Source organism: Mirounga angustirostris, unplaced genomic scaffold (genome assembly GCF_029215605.1).
Source record: "Mirounga angustirostris isolate CCGP_5_RB_7025 unplaced genomic scaffold, mMirAng1.0.hap1 SCAF_9, whole genome shotgun sequence".
Classification (NCBI taxonomy): domain Eukaryota; kingdom Metazoa; phylum Chordata; class Mammalia; order Carnivora; family Phocidae; genus Mirounga; species Mirounga angustirostris.
In genome coordinates, this window is record NW_026991717.1 from 54,507,869 (window position 1) to 54,528,383 (window position 20,515).

The following is a 20,515-nucleotide window of genomic DNA, read 5'->3' on the forward strand; positions in this document are numbered from 1 at the left end:
TTTTTTTTGGCCAGCAAACACTCCTACCAAACTGCCACTAAGAATTTAAATATGATCTGTCCTGGTAAGATTTCCAACAAAATTTCTGGACCAAAGGGGTTTGGATAAAGGTCAGAGGAGTCTCTAAACTGAATCATGGACCCTTTTTGAGGTCATGCCTTATCCCAATCTGTTATCAAAGCCTGCGTGATTTTCATGGAATCCACTGTGGCTTGTGTGCACTATTTGTATGAGTAACTTACTTTAAAAGCACCCTATAACCTCAGGATTTTTAATAAATATGAACTGTCCCCCTCCGGGGACAGAACCAAAAAAAAAAAAAAAAACCAAAACAAAATCAAAAACCAAAAAACAACCCACCATTGGTTGAAGCCCTATTTAGGAAATTCATGTTTGAAACTATGTAACTACTGGCACTGTGTACTTGGGGGGTGATATTATCTGATGACAATTTATCATTGTCAGTGAGATACAGGGCTGTGTATTTTTTTTTTTTTAATTCTGCTGTGATATGGAAACAATTATCTTGTCAAGTCCAGAAAAACTTTAGTTCTGTCAAACAATATAAGAAAACTCACAACGAAAAATTTGGAAAGTGACCTGAAAGAGTGCGACTAATCTCTAGGCTTTGATGACTTCTTGGATGTGGTTACCTGTGAGTCCTTCTCAACATGGCATGGTGGTTCCTCTCCCCCTTGCCTTCCAGATGTGCTCTATGGAAAACCCAGGGAGAGGTGGGTGCTCAGGCAGGGGCCATTCCTCCTGGCTCCTGCTAGTGGGTTTCTGTTAATTACACAAATCAGGAACAGATGTGCTGAGACTGAGCACCTCATATTTATTCCACAATGTGTTTTCTTTAAATGACAAATGTTTTTTAGGGCCAAAAAGAAAAATATCACTATACAGTTTTTTGCTACAACATGCAGTAAAGTGGGGGGCGATACGTGTCTCCAAAGGGGTAGTCCATCTTGTCATTTGAATAAGGAGCTAAGCCAGTGGTCTCAGAGTGGAAAGCCCTTTGTAACTGTTTAAGAGTCTTAAGGTCTATTTAAACGTGGTATTCTATAAATCATAGATTGTGTGTTCCTCAAGCTGTTAGATTGTAATTTGTAGCTGGAGTATTTTTACTCTATCTAAAAGGGTTGATAAGGTTGATAAATTGCTCCCACAAAGAAGTGAGCGAGGAGGAGCTTTCCTTAAATAGTAAAACAGTAAAGTTGGAAAAATGGGGAACTTTTCTTTTCCTTTTTTTCTGATCTGTGAAGAGATACTTACACAGTTCCAAACAGATGAGTGGTATCTCGTAGGAGCATGACTTTTCTCTTTTATTCAGAATATTGGAGATGGGAAAAGAAAATTTGGAAGTTGGGGGGGGGGCAGGTAATGGCTGCCCCTAGGAGTACAAGGGCCTTAGGACAAATACTTTTTTGGAGATCTTTTGTTTATATAAACCATTTGAGTCACCCAAAGTCAGCGTGCTGCCACCATTTGACTGGTCTAGTCTCAGGCCAGAATGCTTCCTACACCAGAGGCTCCAGAAAAATCATTTTCCCTCCTTCCTTGGCCCCTCCAATCTCTTTGGGGCATCTGGTCAACCTACATGTGGGTGCATGTTTGTTTGAGATGGAGGTGGTGGAGGTAGGCGGTTTAGGGCTTGAGCATGCCAGGAAGGGGAGAAGCCGGGATAAGTTCCTTGTAGGTCATCATCGGGGCTAGTGTGCCCCTCCCAGCTGGTCCTAGTCACCAGAAGGGGCCTTAAAAACTTTCTGAGGGTATATAAGGGCCTTAAGGAGAAGTAGGATAACTATTTGAGTAGCTGGAGACCTCTTACAAGGGGAGGAAGAAGTCTGTTGTAGAAGAAATACTGCTTGTGACTTTGTTTGTGGAAGCCCCTAAAGCCTCTAAACTATGTCAAACCAATGCACATAACCCAGGAATGTGTTTTTTTTATTCTTTTTTTTTAATTTTATTTTTTTAAAGATTTTATTTATTTATTTGACAGAACACAAGCAGGGGAGCGGGAGAGGGAGAAGCAGGCTCCCCACTGAGCAGGGAGCCTGATGCGGGGCTCGATCCCAGGACCCTGGGATCATGACCTGAGCCGAAGGCAGACGCTTAAGGAACTGAGCCACCCAGGCGCCCCAGTGTTTTTTTATTCTTAAGGTGAATGACTCAGGTTAACACATTTTCGTAGAGCCTGAGGCAAAACTAGAAGTAAAGAGTGAGTGATATTGAGTTTTCACGAGGAAAATGCTTAACACTATCAAGATATTCAGTTTTCCTTAAATCTTGTTCTCTAATTTTCTATTTTTCATTAATATAGTAGCTTGTTATAAAAATAAATAGCTGTAGCAATAAAGAATTGCATTTTGATAAAAATTATTAGTAGAGAAATATACCTTTTTCTTTATCCGTTAAATGTACGGCTTGAAGCTTGGATCCTTGCATGCTCCTTCCTCCTGCTTTCCCTCCTTTTTTCCCCTGCCTCTTCCACCCTCTCTCCTTCCTTCCCTGCCTTCCATACATAACAAAGGTGTTCACTAACTGAGCACTGTTTGTCAGATGCTGCTGTACTGGCATTTATTCATTTCATTGAACACTAAAGGCCTCCCTCAAATCCTCACTTTATAACCTAGGAACCTAAGACTCAGAGACATTGAGTATCTTACACAGTTCTGTCTTCTGACTCCAGTGCCCTTATGGTTAGGACCCCAGCATCCTTGTGTTGAATGCTTGCCATGTGCCAGGCACTGAGGTGGGTTCTTGGGTCCCAACAGATGAATAAATCCTATAATCTGCTCCCAAAGAGCTTGCAGCCTAGTGGGATGGGGCTAGAAACAAGCACATAAATAATTGCAAGCTGATAATTATGAAGCAGTGAGGTGTGAATGTCATGGGACCACCAAGGAGTGGCCCAGAACCTAAGCCTAGAGGGTAGGAGTGGGCAGGGCTCAGAAAGGCTTCCTGGAAGCTCTGTGCCTGGGCTGACCCTTCAAGGATCAATCATAGTGAAGCAGGTAAGGAGTAAGAAGATTAGCATCTCGGCAGGGAGGACATCAGAAGGAAAGTCACAAAGATAAAGAAGGCCTGGGCAGAAACAGAAACTATCTGGCATGGTTATTGCAGTGGGATTTGGGGATTAATTTGATGTGGGGTGTTGGAAAGAGGGAGAACTATTAGATATCTGGCTTGGGTTCTGGGATGAGTGTAGCAGAGTCAGAAACTGATCTAGGGAACATAGGAAGAGGGCCTGGTTAAAGGGGTGTGAGAAGAAGTTCAGGTCTGGACATACTGAGTTTGAGGAGCTGTGGCACATCCTCAAGGCAACATCTAGTAGCAAGTTAAATATGTAACATTTGCAAAGAGTTGTGTAAAATAATTCAACAAATATTTATAGAGCACCTACTATTGGCTGACACTGTTCTGGGCACTGGAGTTACAGATGTGAGTAAGTCTCTGTTTCATGGAGACTGTATCCTAGTGGGATAAAGGCAGGTAATAAAGAAGTAGATCAGCAAGATAATTTCAGAATTGTTATTAAGAAAGAATGGGGTAATGTAAAAAAGTCTCCTTGAGAAGGTAACATTGGAGCTGTGAGCTGAGCGTTCAGAGGAAACTTTCATATGAATACTCTGAGGTTAAAGTATTCTAGGTAAAGGGCATAGCAAGTGCAAATCTCCTGAGGTAGGAATGAGCTGGTCCTAGAGAAAGATAATCAGTGAAACAGAGGGAGGGGGGAGGAAGGGCACTGAGTGAAACTGAAGAGGTGGGCAGGTGTGGGATCTGGAAAGGCTACAGGCTGTGGTGGAGTGTGGATTTCATCCCATGTCCATTGGAGGCTTTGGGCCTGGGTCAATGTTACTGGTATCATTTTAAATGAAATGTCCAGCATACAAATTGTATTTCTTGTATACTCTCAACTATATAAGAAAACAGCCTTTAAGGAAACTTGCCAAATGATACCACTGATTGAGAGAGGCGGTTTCATGTAGTGGTCAGGTTGTGAGGTCAGGGTACCAAGGCTGGAACTTGGTCCTGACACTTGCTCAGCTAATGCTTCTCAAACCTTTGTGAACTTAGGATCCTATCTATCAATATTTATCATATTAGAAATTAAAATGGAGAAAACATTTAAACATTTCCTTTATTGATTCATTAAAAAATAATGAACCCATGACATGTTTACCTAAATGGCATATTTTGATGAGAAAAAAATTGTATTTTCCAAAACAAAAATAAGTGAGAATGGCATTTTTTTAAAAAAAGATTTTATTTATTGAGAGAGAGAGAGAGAGAGAATGAGCAGTGGGGAGGAGAAGAGGGGAAGAGAGAGAGAGAAGCAGACTCCCTGGTGAGCAGAGAGCCTGATGCAGGACTCGATCTTGGGACCCAGAGATCATGGCCTGAGCTACAGATACTTAACCGCCTGAGCCACCCAGGCGCCCCCCAAGGGTGGCATTTTTTTATACTTAATCTCTTACTATTTGGCACAGTAGGAGGCAGCCAGGTTCTCATATCTGCTTCTGTATCCAGTTGGTTATGACATCACGAGACCTAGACACTCATGGGAGAACGAGAGTAAAAAGGGAATATAGGTAACTGCTTACTATCACTGTGAAAATAGTCTTGACGTGAGGATCCCCTGAAAGTTCCCTAGGCCACACTTCAAAAATCTTTGTGTTACAGGTATGACATTGGGCAATCTCTTAACATGTTGGATGGGCTTCAGTTTCCCCATCTTTACACTGAGAGCTGCTAATAGTACCAACCCCATAGGGTTGTTGTGAGGATTTAAGGAGTCAGTGTATGTTAAGCCCTTAAAATAGTGCCTGGTACATAGCAGGTGCTCAGTAAGGATCAACTAGTTTCTTTTTGTTATTATGATTCCGAGTGGCAGTAACAACGCTTCCAAGAAATTGCAAAAACTCATTTAAACTCTATTTTCACCGACTTTTCCCTTCCTGTCCTCTCTTGTTCCAGTTGTGAAATGAGGTTTCAGATCGGAGTACTACCTTGCAAATGCTGCTGCCAAATAACTGTAGGTTTTAATGCTAACCTGTTTGCAGTCATGATGGCACCTTGTGCCAGACCATCAGCTCCTCGTGCCATAATTTCCCAGATTCTTTCCTCCTTCCTAATACCTGAAATCATCTCTTCTCAGTGGCAGCTAACTGGTGGAGGAAGAAGTGATTTGATAGCATTAGGTTCTGCTTGGGGCTACAAGACTTCAGTTTGACTGCTTCTCCATTAGAAAATTGTCCAAACTGTAATTGTGACATGAATTGATATATTGGAGGAATGAAAGTCAAATGCCATCATCAAATTGTTGAAGATTTGTGTCAGTTTCTTTTTTTTTTTTTTTGGATAGGGGCAAGTGAAATTGTCAATCTTGGCTTCACAGTGGAATTACCTGGAAAAATTTTTTAAACTACCAGTGCCTGGATCATCCCAACCCCAAAAGATACTGACTTAACTGCCCTGGGATGTAATACGAGTCTCAGGATTTTAAAAATCCTCCCACTGTCCTAAGTCTCACCAGGCAGTGACTAAGAAGGCCACATATTTCCCTTTTTTACTGTAAAATATAACGAATCTACAGAGTACATAATACATAAATGTCAGCTTAACAAATTGTTGTAAAATGAGCACCTATGTAGCCATAATCTACTGCAAGAAACAGAACATTGCCAACCCCCCAAAGCTCTTCTTGCCTTTTCTCAGTCATGCTTTTTCCAAACGTCTAGAGGTAACCATTACCCTGACATTTTATAATCACTTTGTGGCTTTGTTTCATAACTTTTCCATATGAGCATGAATCCCTAAACAACACAGAGCAGATTGACACATTTTAGAATTTTATTAATATGGAATCCTACTTCTTTGGCTTCTTTTGCTCAACCTTATACATTTTTTTAAAAATTTTATTTTCTTACGTTATGTTAGTCACCATACAATACATCATTAGTTTTTGATGTAGAGTTCCATGATTCATTGTTTTCATATAACACCCAGTGCTCCATGCAGTACGTGCCCTCCTTAATACCCATCACCAGGCTAACCTATCCCTCCAACCCCTCCCCTCTAAAACCCTCAGTTTGTTTCTCAGAGTCCATAGTCTCTCATGGTTCATCTCTCCCTCTGATTTCCCCTCCTTCATTTTTCCCTCCCTTCTCCTAATGTCCTCCATGCTATTCCTTATGTTCCACAAATAAGTGAAACCATATGATAATTGACTTTCTCTGCTTGACTTATTTCACTGAGCATAATCTCCTCCAGTCCCATCCATGTTGATGTAAAAGTTGGGTATTCATCCTTTCTGGTGGCTGAGTAATATTCCATTGTATATATGGACCACATCTTCTTTATCCATTCGTCTGTTGAAGGGCATCTCGGCTCTTTCCACAGTTTGGCTATTGCGGACATTGCTGCTATGAACATTGGGGTGCATATGGCCCTTCTTTTCACTACATCTGTGTCTTTGGGGTAAATACCCAGTAGTGCAATTGCTGGGTCATAGGGTAGCTCTATTTTTAATTTTCTGAGGCACCTCCACACTGTTTTCCAAAGTGGCTATACCACCTTGCATTCCCACCAACAGTGTAAGAGGGTTCCCCTTTGTCCACAGCCTCTCCAACATTTGTTGTTTCTTGCCCTGTCCATTTTTGCCATTCTAACTGGTGTAAGGTGGTATCTCAGTGTGGTTTTGATTTGATTTCCCTGATGGCTAATGATGATGAACATATTTTCATGTGTCTGTTAGCCATTTGTATGTCTTCTTTGGAGAAGTGCCTCATACATTTTTTTAAAATTCACTCATGGTTTTTTACTTCCTTGCTTTTCATTATTCTATAGTATTCTATTATATCAATATACTACAGTGTCTTTCTCCATTCCACTCCTGATGGATGTTTGGGTTGTTTCTGGTTTGGGACTATTACAACCAGAGCTGCTATGAGCATTTTCTTATGTCTCCTGGTGCACAAAGGCGGATATTCTGAACGTATATCGAGATGTGGAACCCTTGCTTGTCCAAAGACAAGAGAGTCCAAGCTGCAGTTTTGGTGTACTCTTAGGGTAGACAGGAGTTGGCGTCTGGGACACTGTTACCATTCCCGCTCTGGGCTGGGAGCCTGGAGGTTTGTACTGCTCTGAGCCACAGGCCCTGGGACTGTTGATGGTCTATAGGAGGCAACGGAGAAGGCTGTGATCATCTGCTTTTGGTTGTTTCCTAGGACTAGAGGGACAAGTTTCAATGCCCATCAAAGGTAGAGATCCTGATGGAACATTCCACTCTGGGCTGAGAGCCAAGGGAAGCCTCCTGGCAGTAGGGTCACAGACTGCACTATGGCAGGAGAGCTGGCTGGCATCCGAAACGTCAGGCCTTCAACCCATCCTCAGCAGCTGGTAGAAGGAAGTAAACAGTCTGTGGAGAAAGATAACATTATCCTAGGCCTTGAAGTAGTTCTTACATTCTAATTCTCTCCCTGATCTTAACAGGCAATATTCCGCTGTATTGTTAGTTCATTGATGCTTTGATGAAGATGTGCTGTGCTGTGCTTTTTTTTTCTCAACTTTTTTCATTATCTTCAGTGGACAGTTGGTATGAATCAATTGTATGGTACATGCCCCTATCCTATATGAATACCGTAAGTCCAGGCTTGTTTCAGATACCTCTGCTAAAGTACCCTGGGGGTTCCCAAGGAATGCTGACAGGCTCTTCCAGTCTCTTTTCATGGTTGCCTGACACTCTGGGATACTACTGTGCCCTTCTGCAGGTTCTCTCTTGCCACATTAAGTCTGTGATCCTTCAGGTGGCTGTGGCTATTTTGTATTACTTTGCACCAAGCATGGACATAAGCTGTGGTATGCAAGAGCTGGGCCACATTGGTTCATAAGAGCTGATTGTTTAATTTTGAGAAATATTGTGAGCTAGTGTTTAAACACAACCACTATTAAAAATTGAATTATATCAACTTACAATTTAAATTACATTAGAAACAAAGTTTATAAATGCTCAAAACACATCACTTCCTAATTATTTTACCATGTTTTACTATTTATGCACTTGAGATTATTTATTATCTATTTTATATATATATATATATATATATATATATATATATAGTAGAAATACTATATAATGGTGTACTATGGCACATCTCAACTCCACATTTAGTGATATCACTGCATAAACAGCCATGGGAGAAATATTTACACCATGGAAATTGGCAAATGCTACATATAGGGACTTTTTTTTTTTTTTTTTGAGAGCCAGTTGTTGAATACCTAGCATATCAGAGGATGTAGGATGTCTTTTCAAACCCTTACAGCAGAGTTCAAATGAATGCAAAGAATACAGTTTAATAGGACTCAAAGAATTATAAAAGGGAATTATTATCAATTAGAGAACTTCAAAACTGGTTATTAGAAGTGGTTATTTTGAGTCATAAGCCTACTCCTCTTGGTAGTATAGTCCCTAATGATGCTGCCTTGTCTAAATCCTAGCTCGGCTCTTTATTGGTGGTAGAATTCAACTTTTCTGCTTAGCTTTGACCTACCCTCAAAGAGAATGATGCTGAACAGATCTTTCCTACATAGATTCCAGGCCTCAATTCTGAGACACACAAAAGAGGAAAGCAATTTCTTTCCCTCTCTCATCTATCCCAGTCCTCCTTTTCCCTTTTCCGTTCTCATTTTTTTTCCTGCCCTAAGTTTGAACTCCACCCCCCCCCCCAAGATGACTGACAGCAGGAATGTCCTTTCTTCCTTACTTCTTCCCATAGGGCTAACCTTGCTCAGAATACAATAATCAGTATATTTCACAGTGCCTGGTTTATTCAGTGTTGAATAAAGCCACCTGTGGAACTTCAACAGAACAGTCCAGGTTGAGATTTGGTCTTAGAAAACTGGCCTTCATTTCCCCTTTCCTTGAACAAATATACACCCATTTCAAGAATAAACAATGACATGAAGACAGGGTAATCCAAATCCAGATTTAGCAATAAAGACACCAAAATATTTTCTCTTTGATATAACCTACATGCACAGGACGTAATTTAATGGATTGCCTTATTTATATAACTATATAGAACCTACCTTTAGCTTCTCTGTTTGCAACATTTGCATTTAAGATTCCTCATTGCTTTCAGAACTTCCCTAAGAAGAACATGTACTTCAGAATATATTCAGAATTCAGCACATCTGCCCACTGGTCACCTGACCCAGCCACCTCCCTCTTCCATCTGGCCACTGTGTTAGCCTCCTAATTGGTTTCTCAGCTTCCACCACGGCCCCTCTTCAGTCTGTTCTCAGCACAAGAATCCAGAGTGATTGTGCTAAAATATAAATCAGATCAGGTTGTTCCTTTGCTCAGAATTCTCTAGTGTCTTCTCATCTCACTTAGGGAATAAGCCATGGTTACCTATATAGGATCTAACTCCTTACTCCTTTGACATCCATTATTCTTCCATCATTCTTCTCTAGCCAGTTGGGCTGCCTTGCTGTCCTCTGAACAGATGCTATCTTTCCTCAGCGTTTTCACATGGGATCTACTTGCAGTATGGAATGCTTCTGTCCCAGAAACCTGCATAATTTGATAATTTGACCCCTTATTTCCTTTAGATCTTTTCCAAATATCACTTCTTAGTGAGATTTTCTCCAGTCAACCATATTAAAATTACAACCCTCTCACATTTCCTATCTTTCCTCCCTAGTATTTATTATCTATTCACTTATTATATATATATATATATATAATTTATTGCCTGTTTTTTGCCACCATCAGAATGCAAATTTTATGAAGAATTTGTATCTGATCATAGCATGTTGAATTACCATTGCCTAAAACCTAGTACTTAGCACATCATGGATTTTTGACAAATATTGAATGAATGGATGGATGAATGGATGATAGGGTGGTAGAACAGACATTGGTTAGGAGCTGGAGACTTAGGTTTTAGTTTTTGCCTTTGCATGTGATAAGCTCTATAATATTTATTATATTTTGTTTCTACATCTCTATGTACTTATTAACAGACTGGGGATATAACAACTGTTTCACATGTCTCATTGACTTTTAGTGAGGTTCATGCAAGGAAGTACTCTATATAAGTGTTAGGGGATATCTTAATTGTCTAACTTGTTTATACCCAGTATATTGAGCTGCTAGCTCCATTTGCTTTAAGCCATTCCCAAGAAAAAACTCTCCATTTGAACACAGGGTTGGGCTGACAGGCTCATTTCCCCATCTCCCTCTGAAGATTTTAGTGGAGCCTTTGCTTATCACTTAGATCATATAACTGGATTTACTATACAAGCCGTTGAAAACCTGAAGAATGAAATAGCCCACTATGGGGTTTCGGGCCTTCTATGTGTCTAGTGTTGTGTTGGGTGTTCTGCAAATGTGGTCTCCTTTCATTCCACTGCAACTGTGCAAGGAGAACATGGCTTTATTTTAGAGATGAAGAAGTTGAAGTTTAGAGGGATCTAGTATGCCACTGAGGGAGCAGGGCTGATAAGAGACAGAGCCTGGGGGAGAACTCATGTCTGTCTCTAATATCGAACTCTCATCTATCTCAGGAAATCAAGCTATTAAACCCAAAAACCTAAAAAGGAATATTCTTCTGTGGATGGTGTTTCTCACTGGTATATTATTTCTTTTCAGACTGTTTATGACCAGTGGTTTATTACCCTTTTTAACATTGTCTACACATCACTGCCTGTTTTAGCCATGGGCATTTTTGACCAGGTATGTATTTTTCTCTGTCTTTATAACTTATTTTGCTCTGTTGATGCTTTTTAGTTGCTTTTAGCTTCTAAGTAGAAAACACAAGTCATGGAAAGAGTCCTAGAGGTTAAGTTGTTTTAATAGGTTTTGCATGGATCTAAAACCCTTCCAGATCCTCCCCCCACCAAACAGTTCTCTGATCAAAGTTTAGCTACCCTCCTCTTTGAGATTTACACCCCACATTATTTCCCTAAAGCCTCTGAGATGTCCTACATGAAATGGTCTCTAATTTCATTTTAGTCCAGCATTTCCCAGGCTTATATGACTATACTTCCATTTATTTATTTTTCATATAGCACCTATTAATATGCCTCAGAACTAGTGCCTTGTCACACACTGGGAAATGCTGCATTAGCCCCTGAATACAGAGAACCATGCCGTGATAGATAGAAAATGATGGAACTCGTTGTTGGAAGGCAGAGAGCCAGCATTTGTGGTGAGATTTCCTTGGCCAGCGCAGCCCAGAACAGGAACTAAAGGCCAGTAGAGTACCCTGCCAATGGAAGAGGAAGACATGAAGCCCGATGGCCATGGCTAGCTCAACATGCTTGGGAAGATAGAAGGGAGAGAATCAGTTACAAAAATGGTGGATCCTTGGCACACTTATTGCCTTGGAATGTACTTCCTGGAAGGGGGAAGAAATCTGGCTGCTTAAGAGGAAGTGGAAGGCTAGCTAGAGGAGTTTCCATGGCACAATTAGAGTGTATTATTAAAAAAAAATTTTTTTTGGAAGTATATTTGAGGAGACCAGATTTTCTCCAGGCTGTTGTTAGACCTGTTTGCTGGGCCTCATTTTTCTGGCCCAAAGTTAGCTGTCCATTGCAAAATATAAATCTTCACATTATGAGCTCATTCCACTCTCCCATTCTGTGCCTTTGTTAGTTAGTTGTCTCACTTCTTGTGTGTAAAAAGGGCAGTTTGTGAACGACATATTTTGTGGAATTCTATAAAAAAGTAATGAACTCCTGAAGACTTTAGATGTAAAAGATTAAGCACATTCATTTCCAAGTACCCATGTTTATAAGTGTTTCTTTTCTTGGTGCTTTGTAGCTGCCCAGAATGTGGAATAAAATAATAAAAATAAAGCAGTTTCTGGGAAAAGATAGTTATTGTGCAATTTGAAAAAAAATATAATAAGGCCCCTTATTGCCATCAAGTTGAGTGTCTGCCCCTGTTCTTTTCCACTTTGTCAACTTTGGCCCCTAAACTGATCACAGGATCGTGGAGTGTGATGCTGTAAGGCCTCCATGACTGTCTACGACCCACTCATTTTATAAGGAGGAAACCAAGGCTCAAATCAGACAGCCAATGTGTGACAGAACTCAGCCTAATATCAGGCCACCTGACTCAGAGATTGCTCTGCTATTACTATTATTATTATTTACTATCATCGTTATTTTATGTATTATTATTTATAAAAGCATCTGTTATTTGTTACTTACGGTGTGGCAAGAACTCTGCTGAATACATGAACTTAATCATGACCGTGGTCCTGTGATGGAGGGGCTGTTGCCTGCCTGTCGGGAGATAAGGAAACTGAGGTTCAGACACGTTATGTAACAGGTTTAAGACCATACACCTACTAAGCAGTGGAACTGGGGTTTGAACTCAGGGTTGTCTGGTTTCAAAGCCTGTGCATGCAGCTTCACCAGCCATTGACTAGAGAAGGAAGCACCAGCAGCATTTCAAAATGGGACTTCCTAAAGAGACTATGTCAGTGTACTTCATGGGACCATATTCAACAAGACCAAGCATCCCACAAGCAGGGAGTGGAACTTGGTCTGTCCCCGGAGCTCATGCCTGTGTTGCTCCTTTTTTGGCAGCTTCTCCTCTATTCCTGGTCCTCTGATGTTCTCAGTGGTCAGGCCTTGCCTCCTTTTTGGTTTGGGCATTTGGCTTTGGTGCTCACAGTGTGGTCATCAGCATTACTTTGGATCTGGTTGGAAATGCTGAGTTTCAGGCCCTAACCCCCAACCTTTTGAATCGTCATTTGCTCTCCAAGAGATTTGTGTGCACATTAAGTTTGAGAAGCACTGTTTTAGTTTCTCCCAGGACCCTGTTGGGGCCAAACATACCTTCTCATTCTGTTTAAATTTTTTGTCTCGGACAGTTGGTATCAGAATTCTCACTGGGTAGAGCACTCAGCTCTTCAGGCTCAGCTTCCTTCCCACTGGAATCCCGCTTGCAATTTCCTCCTTTCCCTATTCCCCTTCTCCTACTCTCCTCTCACAGTTAGGAACTCAGATTGGCCAAGTCCTACTCTGGAGCTCTCTGCTGCCATCTGCTGGCCGCTACCCTCACAGCCTTAGCAATTAATCCCTGGGCCCCCTTGGCTGCATGTGATGTACTAGAATTCCGGGAGCATGAGTGCAGCCTCAGGAGAGTAGAGGAAAGAAACTTCATTCTGAAGCCAAGGATCTGGGTGCAAATTCTGGTTCTGTTATAAGAGCTATATAATCTCTCATGAGTCTCTTTTGGAGACTCAAGTTCCTCTTCAATAAAATTGGGATCATTTGATTATCTCAGTTATCATGGGAATGAAAACAAGCTAATGAATAGTGTTTATAGGGTATGCTTAGACATGTACTTGCTATTTCCCGAGATGGGGAATTCAGGGCCTTTCCAACTTCTCAAGCCTCCTCCACTAAAGTAACTTTGTTGACAGGATGTGAGTGACCAGAACAGCATGGACTATCCCCAGCTCTACGAACCTGGACAGCTGAACCTACTGTTTAACAAGCGTAAATTTTTCATCTGCATGGCACATGGCATCTACACCTCACTGGCCCTTTTCTTCATCCCCTATGGAGCCTTTTATAATGTGGCTGGAGAAGATGGGCAGCACATAGCCGACTACCAGTCTTTTGCAGTTACCATGGCTACATCTTTGGTCATTGTGGTCAGTGTGCAGGTAATCCTCATGCTGAAGATGGCTTTACAACTTTTAAAATTTGTTTTCATTGTTGACTGATTTTGTCTACTTGTTGGGGCAAAAAAATAATAATAATAACCCTAAAGGAATCTTGGAGGTTTCTTTTTTTTTTTTTAATTTTTATTCTTATGTTAATCCCCATACATTACATCATTAGTTCTAGATGTAGTGTTCCATGATTCATTGTTTGTGCATAACACCCAGTGCTCCATGCAGAATGTGCCCTCCTCAATACCCATCACGAGGCTAAACCATCCTCCCACCCCCCTCCCCTCTAGAACCCTCAGTTTGTTTTTCAGAGTCCATCGTCTCTCATGGTTCGTCTACCCCTCCAATTTCCCCCCCTTCATTCTTCCCCTCCTGCTACCTTCTTCTTCTTCTTCTTCTTTTTTTCTTAACATATATTGCATTATTTGTTTCAGAGGTACAGATCTGAGATTCAACAGTCTTGCACAATTCACAGCGCTTACCAGAGCACATACCCTCCCCAGTGTCCATCACCCAGTCACCCCATCCCTCCCACCCCCCCCCCATTCCAGCAACCCTCAGTTTGTTTCCTGAGATTAAGAATTCCTCATATCAGTGAGGTCATATGATACATGTCTTTCTCTCTTTGAATTATTTCACTCAACATAATACCATCCAGTTCCATCCACGTCATTGCAAATAGCAAGATCTCATTCCTTTTGATGGCTGCATAATATTCCATTGTATATATATACCACATCTTCTTTATCCATTCATCTGTCAATGGACATCTTGGCTCTTTCCACAGTTTGGCTATTGTGGACATTGCTGCTATAAACATCGGGGTGCACGTACCCTTTCGGATCCCTACTTTTGTATCTTTGGGGTAAATACCCAGTAGTGCAATTGCTGGATCATATGGTAGCTTTATTTTCAACTTTTTGAGGAATTGGAGGTTTCTTTTTAACTACACATTTTGAGATGAAAACAGAAAGCTTTAATGTAAATGACCAGATGTGGGAGGTTTGCATTCAGTGTCTATAACCTCTGTGTTAGTAGAAACCTCACAATTAATTACTTCTTGGGGTTGAGTGTAGTATGTAAAGAGAAATGATTATACTACTGCTTCTTTTTGGGTTTGGAAAAGAAAAGTTTTCCAATAATAGCAGAGAGAAACTTTCCCATGATTTCTATCACGTAATAACTTCCAGGCTTTAAGGTGAGATTTAAAATTTATTTGGTAATACATATCTGTGAAATTATTCAAGAGGTTCAGTGTTATATTTTGGCATATCTGAACCTTAAATTCAGAGAAGCTTTTGTGATAGGGATGATTTTTGATGATCCACTGACCTCAGTGGGCTTTTTGAGTGTTTCTATTTCCTTTTTAATGCAAATGGTAGACAAAACCATTCGATACTGAGTTAGAGTTCACAAAAGCTTTCCTATTCATTAAAATTTATACCTCTGGATAGATACAGTAGGCAGTGTGACCTGTTTTTTCTTTTGTTTTCTTTTTTTTTTTCAAGGAGCAGATGTCAGTCAAGGACTTGATTTTTAGGGTTTAAATTGCCTTTGGTCAGTCCTTTTTCTATCCTATAAACAATCTTTTTTTTACAAATATTAGCTGCTCATTTCCAACAAAGAATCTCATTAAATCCCAGACTTTCTCTTCGTGATTCAAAAATAAACATTATGGTAAATGAACCAAATGTAAACATATTGCTTTTAAAGGACATTTCTTCCATTCCTTGGTCCATCTAAGTGAGTATTATGAAATCTATACCAAAGCCATCTAACACTTGACATCTTGGGAGTTCATAATTCAGAATCAGACAGGTAGCATCCAAAAACAGAACTAGATTTCTCCACTCAGAAAGTTCTGTTTGGGGTGCCTGGGGGGCTCAGTTGGTTAAGCGACTGCCTTTGGTTCAGGTCATGATCCCAGGGTCCTGGGATCGAGTCCCGTATCAGGCTCCTTACTCTGCAGGGAGCCTGCTTCTCCCTCTCCCTTCTATTCCACCTGCTTGTACTCTCTCTCTCTCAAAAAAAAAAAAAAATCGTTAAAAAAAAGATTAAAAAAAAAAAAGTTCTGTTTGTCTCTCTTACAACTAAATAAAGCATGCTGTTGCTTTGCAAACCCTCCATGTCTAGTTCCCCTAGGTTCAATTCTGTGGCAGAGAGGGAACTAATGGAGTGACTTGGAAGCATCTTGCATAGCTAAGACGTTCATTATGATAGTCTATTACTGGGACAAGGTGTGTATCACCTTATAAAAAGCTGTTGTTCGATCTTATAGTTCTTGCCGTTATACTGGACACTCCAACCTGTTTTGTTTTGTTGCCTTTTGATCACTGAGCAGACTCTGGGTATACTGTTATATTTCTAGCCGAGAGAATTAGGTGATCTACTCCTTGCCATGAGGGCACATTTCCAGTTCTCTGGATTCTCCTCCTGATGGGGAGGACAGTTGTGGGACATCTCTTTAGTGGTAACAGCTTATTCACCAGGTCAGGCTTGTTAACTGGTACTCCGAGGGATCATTTGAAAGGTAGTAACTGAGATAAAAAGCCAATATCTAAAGTAAAAAGCAAATGGGAAATATTCTTCAAACTGTCATTAAAATCATCTGCTATATAAGTAAGGATAAAAAAAATTACCTGGAAAAGATATGAGAGGCATTGCAGGTTTAGTAAAACTTTTTTATAATCAATTCTACAATTTTTGGTTAACGTTATCTTTTTAATTAAAAAAAAGCTTGAGATATATATATATATATATCTTTTTCCTTGTCCATAATTTATTTTCTTATATGCTATCATAGCAAGGCCAGTCCTGTGTTTTTATATTGATTTTAGATTTAGAAGCTCTTTTCCCCATAAAGTACACAGTTCTTGTTGGATGTCGTAGTTATGTTTCTCCTTTTTCACAAATTGAGAGACCACAGAAACAGTTTTATTTTAAAAACATTGTTTATTCACAAAAAAAGACAGAATTTTACGTTCTATCTTTTGGATTTTTCAAAATAAACCATTCAAAATTTCTTACCTTTGATATCATGGTTTTATAAGAATGATACCCGTACTTCCTCAGAGGGGATTCTTCCTTAGGACCCAAAGTAACCATTGGTCCCCCATTTGAGATGTTATGGGTGGGCCTATCTGGGTCTATTTGATTTAGGCCTAATTGGCCATGTGTCTCACCAAGATCCTTTCTCTGCCTTCTATCTCCTCAAGGGCAACCATGGTTCTGCCCAACTAGCTTTTCTGTAACATTAGCATTACCATCTTATATAACCGCTGTGCAATTGTCAACACTATGAAATTAGCATTGTTACAATACTATTAACTGAACTACAGACTTGTTTCAGATTTCCTCAGTTTCTCCATTACCTTTTTCAGTTCCAGGGATCCTACATTGCATATGCTTGTAATGTCTCCTTAGTCTCCTGCAGTGAGCTTTCTATAGTCTTTCCTTGTCTTTCATGGATTTGACACTTTTGAATAACAGTGGTCAGGTATTTTGTAGAATGTTTCTGGATTTGTCTGATGTTTTCTTAGGAATAGACTGAGATTGGGGATTTGGGGGAAGAATCACAAAAAGGTAATATACCTTCTTGTCACATCCTGTCAGGGAGTGTGTGATATCAGCATGACTTATTACTGGTGACGGTGACCTTGGTTACTTGTTAAGATGATGTTTTTCAGGTTTCTCCATTGTAAACTATGTTTCCCTTTTCATACTCTATTCATTAGAAGTGAGTCACTAAATCCAGCCCAGTCCTTCAAGGGGAGAATTAAGCTCCATTTCTTAGCAGAATTTCAAAGAATTGGCTGTCATATGTTAAAACCATAACAGTATAATTTAAAGTTGATATATCAAACTGGGGCCCAAGATTTGCCCAAGACCACACACTGACTGCATTGCAGGTTTAGGAGTAGGATCCAGTAGTCTTATTTTCTGAATCAGTGATTTTTAATAAAGGCATTTGTGAGTGTTCCATGAAATACACGGGGCGAGCATTTCCTACAACACAATTATTACTGGGCTACAGGTAGTTAGGCACACTTGGGAGGCAGTAATGCACACACAGAGCTGTACAGATGAGGGGCTGGGTCTCGCCACGTGGTGGCTGTGCCCTTCTTGCCATGTACAAGCTGATGTCCTCTCGATCTTACCCACATACTCCTGTCCCATAGATTTCTACTCCACCTGATTTCTCTCTGCCCTCACCCATACCCTCTGCCACTAATTCTGAGTGCTGGAGGGTCCTGAAACAGCCAGGAGATTGAGGACATTTTGGCAAGAGAACAAGGTAGGAGAGATCCAGGCTGGAGATGGAGGTCTGGAAGCAGAGGAGGTGTGAGTGAGAATGGACACCAGTTTCCAAGGCATGCTTTGTTTACTGCTGTACTCCAACTTAAACTGAAGTGTCAGACACAAACCAGTTTTTGTTGAGTGGATGTAAGGGCAGAAAGGTATGAAGAGAGAGATGAGAGTTGAGCAAAGGAAGTGAGAAGAATTCGGTTGAGGTACCCAGCTGTCCGTCCTGTTTTAGTCACATGCCCATCTTATCCCTTACCAAAGCAGGCCTTTCCTTGGTGGAAGCCTTCAGAAACATGTGTCCTCATCACTACTATGAGTGGTGTCATGAATTAGGCTTAATCCTCTCAGTGCCACTGTTCAGTAGGTGGTATTGTCCCCTTTTACGGATGAAGCTCAGAGAGGTTAAGTGACTTGCCTGAGGTCACAAAGTGAGTCCCAGATCCAGGGTTGGAACCCAGACCTCTCTGACTCCAGTGCTGTCTGGGGCAAAGTCTTTTATTCTACAGTAAGGCTGGTTAAAATGTAAATTTTCAGGATATATGAGAACAAAGATTAGATTGAACATAAAGGAAGATATCAGATACTTCCTTGTCTGTATAGAAGAAGGAAGAGGAAGAGGAGGGGGGAGGGAGGAAGGAAGGAAGAGAAAGAAAAGAGAAAAGAAAGAAAAAAGAAAAGAGAGAAAGAAAAGCAAGCAGTCCTAAAGCAGAAGCACTGGGGTTTGGAGAAAAGAGAATCTCTGGAAGAATAAAGAGGAGAGTTTGGAGTTACTGAAAGCAAACTTGGCCCACTCGCCTTTGTCAGGGCTTCTGATTTTCAGAGCAACAACGGCTCCCATTAAGTGAACATTCACTATGCAAATGAATTATTTCTCAGATAATCCCATTCTCTCATTTAATCCTCTTCCCCGTCCTCTGAAACATAAATACTATTACTATAGATAAGAAAATAGACTTGTTAGAGTTCAAATCACACAGAAAGTGGCAGGCCAGCATTTGAACACAGATCTGATCTCAGGTCCCCAACTCCAAGTCCATGTGGACCTCCTTTCTTTATAGGGAGAAGTGGGATGCTACAGAGAACTCGTGGTCCACCTTTGTCTTCCACAAGGGGATACCTAGGACACCAGTACCACCCTTGAGTAAAGTGGGAGAGAGACCGTTAATAGATGATAAACACACAGGTCCTCTTCCAACATGAAAACTTCAACTTGAGCAATGTAGATTCCCAGTTACTGTCGTTTAGTCTTCCACTTACTTTTATTTCTCAGAAGCCCTGAAAATGTCTGCTTTACCATAGAATTCTCAGACCTGAGCTCATAATGTTTATAGCCATGAAAACTCCACAATTTTGGCTTCAATCAGAAACTTCTGTCTTTAATATATAGAATAATAAGTTTCAGGAGTTTTGTGAATAAGCTCACTCTGACAGCGGCATTAATATCCTTTCCTCGCTGTCTAAGCTTGACTTGCCATTGGGGTAACAACCCCCATGAAATTTCCATGGTCTATAATTACAGTTATAAATCTTAATGTGTCCTGATGCTATAGGCCAAACTTTAGCAGTCTCTATTTTTTTTTTTTTTAATATCAGGGTTTTTTTTGGTTATTTGAATTATATAATGCTCCTTTTAACATTTCAAACACTATAGAAGTGTTTAAAATAAAATGAACCACTTCTTTTTCTTCCTCATATTCCCCTGGTTAACTACTGTTATGATTACCGTAGCTTAACTCCTTCCATATTTTTTCTTTGCTTTGGGACACACACATATGTATTCAAGAAAAAGGCAGCATAGCTAGCATATTATTCTGTAATATGCTTTTCTTACTTAACAAGATACTCTGAACAGCTTTCCAAACCAACACAGTCAGATCTATCTTATACTTTTTAAGAGCTGCACAGAATTTCACAATATGGATATATAATAATTTATTCATCAGCCCTCTATTGATAGACATTCAGGGTGTTTCTTTTGTTGTTGCTGTTATTGAAACAATGCTACAATGCATATACTAGTATATAAATTTTATGTACGGACAGATAAATTCCTAGAAATGAAATTTCTGGAATGAGAACCAACTTTTACGAGATGATGGATGAAGAATGGTATCTTGTTCTTTTCGTTACTAGGTCAGAGAGTATGTGCATTTTAAGTTTCATTAATATTGCTATATTACTTTCCAAAAAGGATTATAGTTGCAGACAAAAGATTTATTAAAAACTATTAGGTAGCTCCAGAATCTTCAGGAGGGCAAATGAACCAGGGAGAACCACAGCCAAGCATAGCACCTCTGGGAGCAACACCCAGCCATATGGCTGCATTGTTGTAGTGAAAACATGATTACTACCTCTTAACAGCTTGGCTATGATCACCTGGGGTCTGGATGCTAGGTCAGCCACAGATTTCCAGAGAACCACCATGCTTGTCAGATATCGAGAGAAGTGTATTAAAATTTTTCCTTGTGATTACGATTCTTTTCAAGTTCTTGTACTTCAAGGAG

The 20,515-nt window shown here is 40.3% G+C and overlaps 1 protein-coding gene across 1 annotated transcript in view; it reads left to right on the plus strand.

Moving 5' to 3' along the window:
* ATP8B4 (ATPase phospholipid transporting 8B4 (putative)) overlaps window positions 1-20,515 on the plus strand; it is a 266,629-nt gene that overhangs the window by 236,276 nt on the left and 9,838 nt on the right. Inside the window, exons 24-25 of the mRNA XM_064570495.1 lie at window positions 10,664-10,747; window positions 13,452-13,697. Of these exons, the coding sequence (XP_064426565.1) occupies window positions 10,664-10,747; window positions 13,452-13,697 (330 nt within the window). The remainder of the gene's footprint in view (window positions 1-10,663; window positions 10,748-13,451; window positions 13,698-20,515) is intronic.